At 49.5% G+C, this 16,242-nt stretch overlaps 1 protein-coding gene across 3 annotated transcripts in view; it reads left to right on the forward strand.

The window, feature by feature from the left end:
• CDH22 (cadherin 22) overlaps window positions 1-16,242 on the forward strand; it is a 61,864-nt gene that overhangs the window by 28,728 nt on the left and 16,894 nt on the right. For all 3 annotated transcript variants that reach the window (XM_071759739.1, XM_071759736.1, XM_071759738.1), the window contains exons 4-7: window positions 2,255-2,374; window positions 8,550-8,717; window positions 8,931-9,118; window positions 9,901-10,154. In XM_071759739.1, the coding sequence (XP_071615840.1) occupies window positions 2,255-2,374; window positions 8,550-8,717; window positions 8,931-9,118; window positions 9,901-10,154 (730 nt within the window). The remainder of the gene's footprint in view (window positions 1-2,254; window positions 2,375-8,549; window positions 8,718-8,930; window positions 9,119-9,900; window positions 10,155-16,242) is intronic.

Raw genomic sequence — 16,242 nt, forward strand, 5'->3', positions numbered from 1 at the left:
TGGGCAGAGTTGTCCTTTGGGCTCAGCCTGGGCTGTAGACCCGGAGCTGGGCCGGAGAGTGGCTGGAGCCTGGTTTTGCTTCTGTCCTCAGGGAAGTGACAGACAAGTCCTGCTGGCTTGCTTGTGGATTCAGTGTTGGGTCTCTATACTCTTGGATGTGTTTGGAGTTTGCCTGTTAATGCTCATTTTTGCTAAACATGTCAGGAGTGAGTGGCATAGCAAGTAGTCTGGAGCCATTAGTGTTCAGGTGGGTGGCACCTCCCGGGATGGCTGAAACCAGGTCCCAGAGGCTCCAGGTCCTGTCAGGAAGGGGGTGATGGATGCTGGATGGTGAATCTGTGCTAGGATTCCAAAAGAGCTCTGCAGAGCCCCATGGGTCCAAGCCAGGAGCTGGGGGTTGAGCTACTCTGCCAGGCCATTCCCAAGGACCCAGGGGGCTGGTGGCTGTGCTTGTGGTCGTGACAGGAAAGGGCCTTGTGGAGAGACAGCCCCTTGATCCCTCCAGCTCCCAGGGTACTGTTGGGTGCTGGTCCTGGCAGCTCCTCTCTGTGCTGCTGATCCTGGCTCCCTGCGGGGCACAGCAGAGAGGGGATTAACCTCCCTGCAGAGTCAAGGGCTGGCTGACATCCATGGCAGGTTTTCAGTATGGCTCCAGCTGCAGAACAGGGGCAGTCTGGGGACAGCAGGGCCTGGGGAGCTGGAGGGTGGCTGGTGGCCAGGGTCCATATCCCTGTCCCCATCCTGTGGGGACCAGGGCAGCTGGGTGCTCTGTGGCCCCAGTGCTGCTGTAGGGGAGGATTGCCCTGGAAGGGAGGATCTTGGCCCCACTTGCTTCTGGAGGGAAACAGTTTCTTTGATCTGCTGTGCCAGATTGCAGAGACTAATGGATGGACTCTGCCTTGTCAATTTTTATGTAAATTTGTTGGTTTCCTCTGGTTCTGTGGGGTGAGCTGACTAGGGGAGGAACAGAGGTCTTTATCTCATTTTACATGTCTAATTACCTCTGGATATGAGTTCAGGTTTCCTGGTTATGGGAGGTGGATTATAGTGTACATGATGAATGCTTAGACTTTATTTATTGCATCTTTTATGGCTAAGGCACATGCCAGAAAACTAAATAAAAGCCATACATGCTGTACTTGCTGTGGACAATGCTATACTGGGAGAGCAGGGACTAATATCAGAGCTGGGGTGGGAGCCAGTGCTCTGGGGGAAAGGGGTATCAGGTTAAACTAGAACTGCAGGCTTTTGCTCTTCAGATTGAAAGAGAGGGAGCAGAGGTGGAAAAGGGTGAAGTGGCTGTGAATAGAGGATGCTGGAAAGTTGGACTCTTAGATTCCTGATATCCTGTAGGTGACCTCGAGCAGGCTGCATTGCATCTTCATGAACTAGAAGTCAAGGTGACAGCGCTTGACCTGAGTCTGGTGCTACAGGTGGAACTGAGTAGCCTGTCCTCACAGGTCTTTGGTCACACTGTTTCCTTTCTCAGAGGTTTCTGTAGGTAGGGTTAGGCTTTCCCTCCTTCCTCCCCTCTGTTGTCTTTGTAGATCTCAGCCTCTTTGCTCCTGGTCCCATTCTCATGTCCTAAGTCCTTCTTTTGTCAAATCAAACATGATGTCAAATTAAAGCCATCACAAGGGACAGTTGGAGTGAAACACCCAGTTTAATGAGACAGCATTGAAAATCAATAACTTAATTGCAGGCATTTGATGGACTTCTATCCAATTTATAGTCCTCTTGCCCTGATACGTGTAGAGCATGAGGATGTGGTGCTGTGTGTCTGGCTCTGGGCAAGCAAAAAGCCTTTCCTCTCCCATGGCTGTCATCCCTTTACAGGTCTGTCTGCTGCAGAGATGTGGTGCTGCAGTATGGATCAGGCTGTGGCTGGGAGGTCCCTCTCTGGTCTTAAGGTGACTGTTGCTCAGTGTGAAAGGAGCAGCAGTGGTGATAAAATCTCATCCAGCTCCTTCCCAGATGGTCCAGCAGAAATCCCCTGGTCCTGTGTAGATAGCAGCCCTGAAACAGCCCAAGGTCCACTCCTTCCTTGCTCTCTGTAGGACAGAAGGAGCACTGCAGCAGTGTCTGGAGTGCAGGCTCTCAGGCCTTCCAGGGAAAGCAGTCCTGTGTTTGCACCCAACTGTTCATGTTTCCATCAGCGTGTGCAAGTGATGATCAGTGTTGGCCCCTGGCCCTGAGTTTTCTGTTGCTTTCTTGCCTTTTTCCTCACTTGTTTTCCTCCTTGTCTCTGCTGCAGGCACCTCAGTGATGCAGGTGATGGCATCTGATGCTGATGACCCCACGTATGGGAGCAGTGCTCGAGTAGTCTACAGCGTGCTGGAGGGTGAGCAGCACTTTACTGTGGACAGTAAAACAGGTGAGCAGCACCCAGCTGGGCCGGGAAACCCCCTATAGAGTGTCAGGAGACCAGACTGTGGCCACTCATCCTGCATCTGTTGGATGCACAGCTGTGTGTCAACAGCTGGCACCTCCTTGCTGGCTTTTGGTGCTGGGGCATGGCTGGGTGTTGGAGGGGAAGCTTAGCAGCCCTGCTGACTGCTGCCCAGCTCCATGCACTGCCTGCAGCTCTGGAGTAAGGTCCATTGCTGTCAGCACAGAGCTTTCCTGCACTGGCCATAGCCCCTCAGTGTGCTTTGTGCCCCGAGCACAAATGCATCCGCAGGCACATAAAATCTCAATGTGAAAGGTTTAAGTACTACCTGGGGGGCCTTACCAAAGGCTGCATTATCACCGGGGCTTTGATTAAGGGTAACACTTCAAATTAAGAATTGGTTTATAAATGTTCTATTAATATTTAATGAAAGAGCAGTAGAAGCTCCTCCATTCCTTAATAACGTATAATAGAGCCTGTTGTAAAATGCCTCTGTAATAAATCCCTAGCAGATGATGCTCTGACATACTGGTTAGAGTAGACTGTAACCAGGAGATGTTGGTATATATTCTCCTTGCCTCCCAGGAGTGTGACTCTCATTACCCTTAATGGGAGCCTTGCAAGCTTTTTAAGGAGGGAAGACACTCAAATGCTAATAAGAGGTATTTAAGGCATGAAGCATGCAGTAAAGTACCCACAGTATAATGAAGAATTGTCAAAGGACACACAGGCTGGGTAGCTGAAGCTCTTGTTGGACAGCAAAGTGCCCCCCCGCACCACATACCCTATTGCTGCAGCACAGTGACACAGGCTGAGATCAACCCCTAGACTGCAGTGCCAAGTCTCTGCCAGACTGATCTGTGTCTGTGTTGTAAGGCTGTTTTTATGTAAGTGAGAGTGATATTTGGATCAGAAGCTCTGGTGTAAGGAGAGTGTAAAGAAGGTATGAGTGCCTCTGTGTGGAACTACCTCTTTAAAACCAGTCTGGTGTGTTTGGCCAAGCCAGGCACAGCCCTAGTGTCACTGGAGGAAAGCTCAAATTTGGGTAGCTTGTGAGCACAACTGACAGAAGACCTGAGATATACAATGGAGATACCATTGTTTGGACAGTGGCTGGTATGGTGTGGAGAGTGTGCAAGAGCAAACTTGGGGCTGCACCCACTCCTTGCCCAAGAGCTACTACACCCAGGCTTTCTTCTCTCCCGGATTTTCTTTGTTTTACTGGAAGGGGGAGGTGACAGGTGAACAATGGGATAAACACTGAAAATTCAGGTGCCTATGAGATATCATGTTAATCTGAAATAGCTTTGTGTGAGTGGAAGCCTGACTGCTACAATGAAGAGGAATCACTGGGAGCAAAATGCACAAGCCAGGACGTGCAGAGGCTCAGCTTCCTGCAGCAACATTAATACTCTGTGTTAAGGCATAAACTAAAATGTGCCCTGTCGGACTGTGGTGAGAATTAATGTCACTCTGGGAATCCAAGCTTCTTGATTCCTTGACTTTTTGCATCTTAATTCTCAAGCTGGTTGTTTCATACACTGCTGAGGTTGATTAACTGTTCTGCTTGCTTGTGATTCATAAAAGCAAAATTGCTGACAGTCTGCAGAACTGTACCCGGCCCCTCTTGAGCATGTCTGTTTCCAGAACATCTGACCACTAAAGCGGATACTAGGGCTGACTCTTTGGTGAGGTCTGAGCTTCAAATAGCCTTTCATAGCTGCCTCACTGGGTCTCCAGGATTGCAGAGAGCAGCTCTGCCACTGGCCCCTGATGATGTGGCTGCTGTCTGTCCTGAGCTGCCCCTGGCCTCATGTCTGCATGAGCCACATGTCCCTTTGTCAGTGCTGGCCCACACAGACCTGCTTCTGGGGAGGCTTCTGCCCTGAGCATAAGATTTAATTATCAACAGCAGCAGCATAACTCCCAGAGCCACCATTGTTATTAATGGTCATAAAAAGAGCCATAAAAACCTGACATGTTACATTTCTTTTATGATATATGGTGATGACAAACAATTTGTTTCCCTTCTCCTCTGCCTTTTTGTGCAGGTCTGTACCTGTGCTGCCTCGCACAACGCCCAAGCCACAGCCTCCTTCCAGCATGGGTTGTCTCTTCTTTCCTTGCCTTTTCAACCAGCTCTTCTCACACTGTTGGTCCTTCATAGGTGTTAGAAGTACAAGTGGTGTTTGCACACTTGAGTACAGGATGTGAATCATCTTTAAGTTGCATCTAAGAATGGATGTTACTAGCTCTAATATGCAGCTGGGATTTCAGATTCTATGGACCTTTAAAGGCAGACCCAAACCATCTGCATGCCATGCTCTGCCAAGCCGTGCCACTCAATAAGCCCTGAATTTCCACAATGTCTCAGATCTCTTCTTGTAGGGGGACAAGAAACTAAATGGCCCCACTGGAATAGTGGGAGCTACCACATGGCATTTGATGATGTTCACAAAGCTGTGGGGGATAATTCCAGTTTCTACAGTATTGAGTGATGGCAAAGAAGCAGCATATGAGCTTTTCTTTCTCTCAGTCTCTTTCCAGTCACTACTTCTTGGGCTTTGAGAACTAAGTTTCAGATACTGGAACTGCCCATGGATTTGTGTTGTGTACCCCAAATCAGGTCCCAAAGCCTGCTCTGCATGTGTTGAATGTTTTTTTGGTGTATGAGTGGGGAGCTTTGTATATACATAATCTGGAGGTATGATTCGCAGTGTCCCCTAGGCTCCCTGCAGGTATTAGTCATACTTAAGCTTTGTGCTGCCTTCTTCATTTGTTCTGGGTTAGCAGACTAAGTGCAGCTGATCCTGCTCTCAGTAACAGGTGAGATGCATGGCACTGTTTCATGGCTTGCCCCATTGCTGCTGGGGGAGGCTGTACTTCTAGAGCTGTCAGCTCATCTATGCTTTGCTGTTTCTGCTGGCAAACAGCCACTTCTGCCATCAGTGATGGGCACTGGCTCTGGGTGGGTGTGCTGCACCCCGCAGAGAGCCCCCCTCCCCATGGGGCAGGCTGCTGAGGGGCTATGGGAGGCCCCAGATTCCAGCCTGGCCCAGCAGGACACAGGGTGGGAGGACAAGTGCTAGTTCCTATTGTAGCTCTGGAAGCCTGTCTTCACAAGGATCGTTCTAACTTACATTTTTCTGACGCTGGATCAGTGCAGAGTTTGTGATTCCTGGTGCATTTACCTGAGAGGAGACAACAGTGTACATATTAATTTGCAGGACAAATTTTCTTGTTGCTTTATGTCTCCCTATGCTCTCTGTACCTCTGCAGATTATTCACCTTTATAGTGGCAAAGGTTTCCTTTGGCAGGCAGCTGTGCCTGCCAGCTCATGTCTGCTGTGTGCCATTTGCAATGTCCTTTCTAATCTCTGGCCAGCATGGCTGGGGGCTTGCTGCTGCCTGCAGTCCTTGCCCACAGCTCTGGGAGGAAACATGGAAAATACTTGACACCCAGAAGGGGGACACAGGCTGGTGACCTTGGCTCCAGCAGTGTTATTCATCACTTTGCAGGAATATTGCCTGCTACAGAACAGTCTAGTTGGTAGGTGCCAACCCTGGGCTGAGGTAGAGATATATTTGCTTAAACTGACCAAGCTGCTGAGAGTAGTGAATCTGTTTTATCCAGGCTCTTCTCAGGCATGAACAGTTTAAAAGACACAAATAGCAGGAAGATAAAAACTTGTCACCATGAAGGTGGCATTTCCATCCTTGGAGATGCTCAAAAGCTGACTGGCTGTGGCTCTGAGTAATCTCACCTGCCTTTGAAGACTGCTAGCTTTGAATTGTAGTTGGACCAAGGATCTCCCAAGGACCTGCTCTTGTACATTACTCCCTGAGGTTCTGGCTTTGTACTCTGTGGCAGCAAGCGTGTTACTCCCGCCTGCCCTCAGCTGGAGGGTGCCTTGTCCTGAGGGTCTCCAAGGATGTGGACATCTGAGCTAGAAACATCTGAGAGCAGAGCAAAGCCTGTAATGATGGGATTCCTGGAAGGCAGTTACCTGTTGAATGCTTTGTCCTGCTTTGGTTTTATCACCCAAAGAGCGTCTGCTCTTTGAGCAGATTTGATGGTATTTATGTGATTCCGCAAGTGTCCCTTTGCCTGGTAATTACACTGATTAATCTGGATCATGCTGGAAAGCCACATGTGCTTTGTACCAGAGGGTGTGCGACCATGTGGATGTATTATTCAACGATAACAGATGCTGACAAGAACTAGGGAGATGAGTCTAAGCTGGAGGTTGTTCTGCTTTGTTAGCAGTGTCTGAGAAGGACAAAGTTTGGCAGTTTTTCTGTCTGAAAAATAAGAAGTAAATAATGGGAGATGATAGCAAAGACTTTTCCATGTCCTGTGCACATCAGTGGAGGTCCTTGCCCCATCTGTCCCTGTGCCCTGAGAAGAGGTATGCCACCATCACTTGCTGCTGCTTTTGCAGGGTTGCTGGGTTTTTGGAGCAGAGGCTCTACTGACTCTGGAAGATGGGACCATGCAAGTTGTGTTTGTGGCAGCACTCATAGTGCCATATCAAGGAACTGGTGTGGATTATGTTTAGAGACCCAGATTTGTCAAGGACACTAGCAAATGTTAAGTGATGCCTCAGTCTAAAAGAAAACCAGCCTGATGCTTGAGAGGTAGCCTGGTACAGCCTGTGCAACTTCAGGAGGAACCGCTTGTCCAGTGGCAAACCTGCTGGGGCTCTGGGGGCTGTTCATCTGTATCCCCTGCTTTTCTGGGACAAACAGCACGTGTCTTGTCAGGAAGGTGGGTTTTGCTCACAGTTTGCACTCATGTCAAAGACAAGTATTTTCTCTGCCTCATGCCAGTAAAAGAATCAGATCTGTCTGGGACCATTTTTCTGCCCTGCTTTGCACATGACAAATGGCCTGGACTTGCTCTTTCCTGGGACGGGTGACCTTGGAGGTGTTCTGGGAAGTGTCTGAGCACTTTTCTCCCATTTGGCATAGCGTATTATGAGCTATATCATTACGAGCAGCTCAGTTAAGTCATTACAGCCTTGTTGAATGCATGAGATTTTTCCCTCTCATCCCAATTCATCACTATTGTGCTGACACGAATCATTTTCATTATAAAATGCTTCAGACCCCATTAATTAACAGAATTGCTTAAATTTCAATGAGATAGTGCTTGCCCAGAAATAGCAGTTTTGTATTCATAGCAGGGTTACAGGAGAGGCCTGCAAGCATGATGGGCTCGTGCCAGTCTGCAGTGCTGGGGTGCTGTGCAAGGCCAATCCTGCCCATGCTCAGGCAGGGGGTTGCAGTTCTGGCTGGGAGGCTCAGCCAGGCAGCCCCCTCCAGCATCTTCCCAAAACTGGGCAGGATTACTGGTCAAATGAAGCAAAGATGGATTTTGCAGTTCACAGTAGGAGAAGGTAAAGCTAATAGTTAAATAGAAAATAAGAGGGCAATCACAGAAACAGAAAACAATGTCTAAATCATTGGGAGTGTTAGGAAACCAAACTTGAGGGGATTTGAAGCTGATTCCTAGTTGTTCTGAGGTGTTGCTGGTATAGTAGGACTGAAAATGTGCCACTAATGGTCTTGTATCTGTGTCTGCACTCATGTGCCCCTGGTACCATCTCAGGACAGGAGTAATTTCTTTCATTCTCAAAATACTCCTCTGCTTTATTTCCATGTAAATTAAATACTCCAGGGTGACAGAGGAAATAACTTCTGCCATTCAGAGGATTTTCTGTGTCTTACTACTGTTTGTTTCTTGTTCTACATTCCTTTACATTTTAGTTCTGGTCACTTCCCCAAGCTCAGGCTCCTGGTCACCCTGCAGGGAGGTGTAAACCAGATGTTGTCTGTTACTCCTGCAGCAAAACCTGGGCTTGCTGGGTTAGATCGAGTACCACCAACAGTGGAGGGAGGTGACCCACTCCTCCTACACAGCACTGTTAAGATGGTCAGTGCTGTGTCTGGTTCTGGGCTGCCAAATGTGAGAGCAACAAAATGGAGTGAGTGCAGGGAAGGGATCTGAAGATTGGTGTTGTAGCATCTGCTGTATGTGGAGCGGCTGGGAGATCTGGCTGCATGGAGCTGAGGTTCGGACAAGGCAATCTCCAGCAGCCCCTTCCAGCCTCACCCTGTCTGTGCCTCTGCTGTGCTCATGTTGTCCTGCCTGTTCCAGGTGTGATCCGGACAGCCGTGGCTGACCTGGACCGTGAGACACAGGACCGGTATGAGGTGGTGATCCGTGCGACGGACATGGCGGGACAGCTGGGCGGCCTGTCTGGGTCCACCACAGTCACCATTGTTGTCACTGATGTCAATGACAACCCACCACGCTTCCCACAGAGTAAGTCCTGCCAGCAGTGGAGGGTGAGCACTGGCTCTTGTCCTCCTCTTGGCCCTGGTGGGTGGTGGGACAGAAGCTCTGCTCCCTGCACATCCTGGCACATTTGCGGGGTGAGCCAGCCCTCATGGTCCAGGGAGCTTTGCAAAGAGCTGTAGCAGACTGGAGGGACTTCAAAGGCAGAAGCAGTGACCCTAGGACCTTTTCTTCCTCCAGAGATGTATCAGTTCAGCATTGTTGAAACTGCTCCTGTGGGCACTGCCATTGGGAGGGTGAAGGCAGAGGACTCTGACGTCGGGGAGAACACAGACATGACATACCAGGTGAAGGATGAGGAAGGGGTGGAGATGTTCAAAGTCACCACAGACAGCAATACCCAAGAGGCTATCATCATGGTACAGAAGGTGAGAGATGAGGAAAGCTGGCTAGGTAGAGAGGGCATGGATCTCCAGGAGGGCTCTTTCCTTTGGGGACTCCTGCTGCCACATTTGAGTTGAAATCAGTGCTCCTCTGAGCACTGCTCTAGCTGTAGCAGTTGCATTTCTCTGCCTGCAGGTGCAGGGAGAGGTCTGCCTCTGTTCTGCCTGGATGGCAAAATGCAGCCCTGCATCTGGGAGGAGAGGCTGAGAAGGAGCCCAGCTCCAGGGCCTTCTGTAGCCTGCCTGGTGTACAGGCTGCAGGGATGAGTGCTTATGGCTGTTATTGATGGCACCTGTTAGGGGAGAAATATGTCCACCTAATTTCTGTAACTGACCAACAGCACTTTGACTGTATCTGCTTTTGGTGGTAAAAACAATCAAACACTTGATGCAGGCAAGAAAGAATAATTGTTCACCAAGGCCACTGCATTCAACTTGTCTCCTCTGTAGAAATAACAGCAGGGTGATTAATGACCAAAGCCTGGTCACCTGCAGCATACAGCATGTTCTCTTCCCAGTGAATTGTGGCTGCCTACAGCCTGGGGGTCCTGGGGGGAGTGGAATGGAGGATTCCTCTTCCTCCACCCTCTCAGTGTGGGCGCTGCTGGTGAGAGGGCAGACCATGGGCATGAGAGCTCCCAGCCCCCCCATGGAGGTACAGCCTGGGGACCAGGTGGCTTTAGTGCTGCCCTGATATTTCCAGTGAGGGAAGGGGCAATGGGGGATTCCTAAAGCTGGGTTTGGCTAACCCTCTCCTGTTGTCCCAGCCTCTTGACTACGAGTCGAAAAAAGTGCACACTGTTGTGGTGGAGGCCCTCAACAAGTTTGTGGACCCACGGTTTATGGACCTGGGCACTTTTCGGGACCAGACCATTGTGCGAGTCTCAGTGATGGATGTTGATGAGCCCCCCGAGTTCCGGCCCCTGTCCAACCTGATGGAGGTCCAGGAGGATGCGCATGTTGGCTCTCTCGTGGGAGTGGTCACTGCCCTTGACCCTGACACAGCGAACCATCCTGTCCGGTAAAGCAGCTGCCCAAACCTTGCATCATCTTGCTTCCAACAGTGGGTGTGGGGTCACCTGCAAGGGACACATGGCCCAAGGGGCTTGTGGCTGAGGCTGTGGCAGAGGGAAGGTGATGGCAGAGGGGAGCAGCACAGGTGAAGGTGTCAAGTGCTGCATGTGTGGCCAAGTGCATGAGTGTAGGGCAGTAGCTGACAGGTGAGTGACAGCCCGTGCACAAGCAACGGGTGAGCAAAGCAGCCATCTCACAGGTGATGCTTCACTGGCAAGTGATGGGTTTGTGAATGGTAAGGGAGTGTTGGGAAGGTGGCTGGGTGATGTTTGCATGCCCTTGCTGCTGACAGTGAGGCATCTGCAGTGGTGCCTGCGACAGGCCAGATGAGTGACCAGAAACGACGGGGGCAGCGATGAAGGTTGAATACTGAGGTTGAGGCTTGGGAGGTGCAGAGCCACAGCTTGGCTCTGTGTGTGTGTGCACAGGGATCAGAGATCAAAGGAATTTATATTTGGGCAAGGGACGTAATCCAGGCAGCAGCTTATCTGCACAGGACATTTCCTATTTCCATTTAATTTGTGGCTAAAGAGATTGTTACCTTGTTAAATTGTTACTACCTAAGGCACAAAGCAGCCCTCTGGCTCTGCCAACTGGCCCGAGTCATGAGCAGTTTAGTTGGAAAGCTGATGTTCAGAAAACATCCTCAGTGTGTGGAAAATTTCCCTGAAGCATGTGTTCTTGTGCCAGGTGACAGCAGGGCTGCAGGGACCTGCTGCTCACTTCAAATGAGCAGTAGTGGCTTTGTATTTGAAAACTCTGCAGGGAGCCTGTCCGAGGTAGCAATAAACTGGGACACAGCAGGGACAGGGACATGGAATGGAGGAGGACATGACCAGTGAGGGCTTAGTTACAGTACTGATTCCATTTGATGATGTCCCTGCATAGCTGCTTGGGCTGCTCCATGGTGGTTTAGCCACGGGGAATGACCTAATTTGAGGTGGAGTGAGGGGTATCACCAGATCTTCCTGGAAAAGAAGATTGAAATGTTAAGAGCATACACATGGAAAGCTGCCATCTACAGATGCCTGGGAGCTAGCAGAGAGTACTGTGTCACAGAGCTGGATGCTGGAAGTTGTCTATGGGGTGAATGTGAATGAAATCAGCTTTGGCATGCCAGGAACTAGAACCGGGTATGTGAGTCTTGCACCACTTGCACTAGTTGGTGCTGTCTGTTGGACATGTTCTCCAAGCACCTCTGCTTACTTAGTCATGTGGCTACCCTCTCCATTCAGGCTATGCATCTCATTTTCCTGTGTGGCCTACCCTGAGCACATGACTGTCAGTTTGCACTCTTCAGGTGTGTGCAGTCTTCCTACACATCTCTGTGTGTGTACATGTGTGCATGTGCTTTTTCTCTTGACTGTTTCTACCAGTGCTACAGAACATAGATTTTATTTTCTGATCTGTAATTGTAGGAAAAGGACTTTGGGGACAGAACTGTTCGTATTCTCTTTTTTTTTTTTTTCTTGTTCTTTGTTCTGATTCCCTGTTGAGCTCGTTTTATTTGCAGACAGAACAAAAGAAAGCAGAGGAGGGAGGTTTTCTGCTGCTGTTCAGAAGGTGATGGGGACCTGGAGCAGAGAGAAGCGGATTCAAGTACTCAGCAGGAGCAAGAGGGTTGGAGCCCAAACTTTGCTATGCAAGTGTCTCTCTTTTAGTTAGCCTAGTGCCAAACAAGGCAATGCCTCATGCTCAGACATGAGGACCCAGCCAAAAGGACTCCCAGGCATCTGTTGCAACTTGGGAATTGCAATATGTTTCCCCTTGTCAGGTTTGATGTATTCAAATATGTGTCCTCCCTTCAGCTACCCCCAGGCGGGTAGCTCATCCTGCATCGTCCATGCTCCCTTGTGGTATTTCGTCTCTTATCGGTCCATCTCTTCACTCCCCTCTGCTCTTGCAGTACTGTCATGAGCAGTGGCAGCTCCGTCCCCATGCGGTGCTCCCTTGGGGAGCCTTCTCTGCCACTTCAACATGTACCAAGGAGACGCACAGGTCACGCCCATGTGACACCAATGCATGAGGAAGGTGCTGTTGGATATCTCCTTCTTTCCTGTCCTCTGGGTAGCCAGGTAATTTAATAAAATAATTTTCCATGTAGGCAGCTGTTTGCAGCTTCAAAGTGGTGCTCAAGTATTAATGCAAGCATCGTGCAGCACCCTGCCAGGATGTGACACTCACCCATCAGTGGGAGACAGCAGTAAGTCACCTCACATTTCAAGTATGCTACTCCAAAGTACAGTCACAAGAAGCCAGCACTTGTACTTCACCTCTGATACATTAGAGAGGAACTGGTCCTGACAGCATGACCAGTGTTTGATCCTCGGCTCCTTTAAGTTGATATGAACCTTTTCAAGTTGATGTAGTTCAGTGGATCCCTTTAATTTCCTGATCCTCATCTGCTAGAGGTGGGAGCCAAGACAGGGCTGTTTCTGCAGTAGCTGCTGGACTCTGGTCTGTGTGTCAGCTCTGCCCTGTACAGAGGAGAGCCACAACCTTCTGTCATGATGAGATGCACTCTTTCCTTGAGGCAGGAAAGAACAAGGGTTGCCAGAAACAGCGGAGTGAAAATGAGCTCTGTCAGTGGTCCCTGGTCCTGATGACACCAGGCTATCAATAACGAGTTTTGGGAAGTATTTTTAGCCAGTTAGGAAGGGAGTTGCCCTTGGCTCATCCCCAGGCCAGCACAAGCAGGACTGTGCAGCTCCAGCTGCTCCATCCACCTTGAAGCAGCTGCTGGAGGCACATTCCAGCCTGGTGCTCCCCAGCCCTCCTGGTGATCTGCTTGTTCCGAAGGGATTTGGCCACTTGGTGTGAGAACAAATCTCTTCCAGACAAGCTGGGCTGTGGTGCAAAGTGACCTATTACAGAGACATGAGGGTTGAAGGAGTGTCCCAGCTCCCCTGTTCTTGGGAAGTGTACCCAAGACACTGCCAACTGCATGGGGATGTAGAGGCCCTGGCAGTCTCTTGCATGGACCAACACAGTAAAGGCAGGAAATGCCTTTCCAAAGGCCTGGTGCTTTTTTTTTATTCCATCCTAGTTTGTTGCCTAAGAAAAGCTGGAACCAGTCTTTGTCTGGAAGAATTTAGTTTCCAGTTGGCTTTCTGGGTTCCAGTGTACATTTCCTGAGCATAGTTCTCAGCTGAGCCATTGTATGAGGTAATACAGCAATAGACTGTCTGTATACGTGAGGCTGTTTGTATGGGAGCCTTTTGTTTTTCTCTCTGCGGTGGGAGCCTGTGCTCTGATTGCGTGCTTTCCAGGCTTTATCAGCACTGGGAAAATGTTGCTTGGGATTTAAGGTTCTTAGAGATATTCTTGTTTGGCATTCACCAAATCCAGAGACATGTGTTGGGCGTGGGACATTTTGTAGACTCCAGCAGCACAGCAGGAACTACAACCTGCTTCAACACAAAAAGGAGAGAATGGAAAAACAAACACAATAAAAATCTTTTCACACAGTGTTTGAGAAGCTCCCTATTAACAAAACACATGGCATAAAATGTGCTCCTTGTTGCATTCAGGGGGAGAAGTGAAGCAAACCGCTTGAGAAATGCATTCACAAGAAAGATGAGCACCAAGAAAGCTGTCTAAATTAAACAGTCACTTGTAACATTCAAGCCAGCAGTCAGTGCCTGCAGGAAGAGAGGAAAATGGATTACAAGGGCTGCATCCCAATCAGAGCTAGGGACTGCAGTTCCAGATACAGAGCACCAGCCAGCTTTAGAAGGAATGAACATATGTCCACCCTCCGAGTATCTGGAGGGCCCAGAGATTAATTGCTGCCCCTTCCCAGGTGAGAAGTAGCAACTGACTCCAGTGAGACAGGTCAATATGAAGCTGGACTACTAGAAGTGGAGAGGCTTGTGATGGTCAGTGTAGCCTTTGGATGGTAAAAATTTTATTGCACAAAATGATGTAAGCTGAGCATAGCAGAAAGCTGCTTGTTTGGCTGCTCCCCCTGGAGGGGGAGCTCTGTCCTTATGTAGTGCAATGTAGAGCAGAATGAGCCACAGCTCTGAGTGGGTCATGGCTGTGGCTTTGGGGGGGTGGATGGACATCCGTGTGCCCTCTCAGTTCCCAATTCCATGCCAACCCTGTGCTCCAGAGCCTCCACAGCACTTTGCACAGATGGAGAGCTACAGACTCACCTGGAATGGCTACCTCCAAAAGCACAGTGTGGAGAAGCAGGCTCAGCCCTGCTTTCCTGGCAAATGCAGACAGCACTCAGAGCTGTCTTCTTCCCCTGATGCAGTGTTGAGAAGGTGGCAGCTCTCTATTGCAGTGGTGACAAAAGGATCAGATTTCTCCTTTAGTCTGTGCCCTGCCATAGAGTATGGGCAGTCAGTCCTTAGTATACAACTGGAAAATTGCATTGTAGAACCTTAAGAGCAAAACAATTAGAAGCATAAGAAAAGGTTACCAGTGGCATAAAGCAGAGTGCTGCCCTACCAGCCTCAAGCCCTCTGGCCATGCAGGCGAATAGTATTGGATGTTTCCAGGCTTGGTGATGTCCCCCATCACTAACTGAGTTTTCTGCATAGCTGTTTCCTGCAGACATCTTTCTTAATGCACCAGTGACATGAGTGTGAACAAAAAAAGGCATGTGCTTACCTGAGGAGCAAGAAAGGCATATGGAGAGTGAAGTACCATCTTGAACACTGTATTCAAAAGTAGAATGGAAGAACAGGATGCATCTGAGGTCAGGTGATGTGGGAGAACAATGCATGCAGTTATTCAAATGCATCAATTATGCTATTGGAAAGATACTGGGTGCTGTCACCCCGGTTTCCATTCCTTCTTCCAGCACTACATTGGACTGACGTGTACAAGTCAGAATGGCCAAACCTCTCCCTTCCCTTTGTGGTGATTGAGCACAGAGTAGATGTGAGGCTGCAGAATGTGCCAACACAGTCTCGCTTTGTTTCCAGCTGGGAGTGGGGGCAGAAAACGCCGGATGGCCGGGAAATCCCTGGCAGTTGGTTCAGAGATGTCTCAGCTTGTACCTGTCTCTGTGTGGCAGATCCCCATTGCCAGGAGGCAATGCAAGGAGGGGGGAGGAAGCCAGCCACATAGGTGCAGAACAAGCTAGGGTGTGCAGGTGCAACTGTTTCTATTTTTCAACCCCCTGATTGAAAGGGAGAGAGCTAAGGATCATCATCTGGCACTGTGTAACACTACACAGTATAAATGCCTTTGTACATGCCTCCATCATAGACAGAGCTGCCCGGCTGTGTGCATGGGTTCCCCTCAGGAGGCACTCTCATCCCCAGGGCATGGGACAAAAAGGCATAGAGGGTATCCTGTGCAGAGTGGTCATCCTTGCACACAGGTGGTGAACTGGTGCTCCTTGGCTGCAACCCAGTGGGATGATGTACCCACAGACCACAGCTGGACTGTGCCAAGAGAGATGCACGCACTTGGGGAAAGCCTCCCTGCAGTACATGGAACACCTCCACTGTCCAGAATGTGCTTCTAGCCTAGAGCCTGTCCTTTCAGTACTGTCTCATCAGTTTTCCAGCATGCTTTATCCCTACATTTATCTTCCTTCTGTTGTTGGACATGTGACTGAAAGCTTTAATTTATTCACAGTCCTTCTTTCAGTAATTTTTCCTTTGTACTCTTTGCTGTCTTGGATTATTTAATTCTGTAAAGCACTCTGGGATGCAGTGTGTATGAAAGATCCTGTACACAATAACATCATGCTGTATTGTTTGCGATTTGCTGGCCTGCTGGGTGTCTGATTGCAGTGGTGGTGTTTGTGTTTAGGCTATGCTGGAGGGCCTCAGCTGGATTGGGCTTCCCTTCCAGCCCCTGCCTCAAAGGAGTGCACAACTAATTGTGCCCTGATTTAATGTTAATTGGCTTTATTCTGTGTGTAACGTGTGTAATGGCTAGAAATGCAGGACATGCCACTGGGACTGATAGTGTGGTCTCATGGTGTCACAGCTAAGGCACAGGCTGACCTAGGGTGTCTGTCCCTCCTGAGCTCCTTGTCCTTTCGGAAGAGGTCAGGTGGGCTGCTCAAG

This window comes from Heliangelus exortis, chromosome 16 (genome assembly GCF_036169615.1).
Source record: "Heliangelus exortis chromosome 16, bHelExo1.hap1, whole genome shotgun sequence".
NCBI classification, from domain to species: domain Eukaryota; kingdom Metazoa; phylum Chordata; class Aves; order Apodiformes; family Trochilidae; genus Heliangelus; species Heliangelus exortis.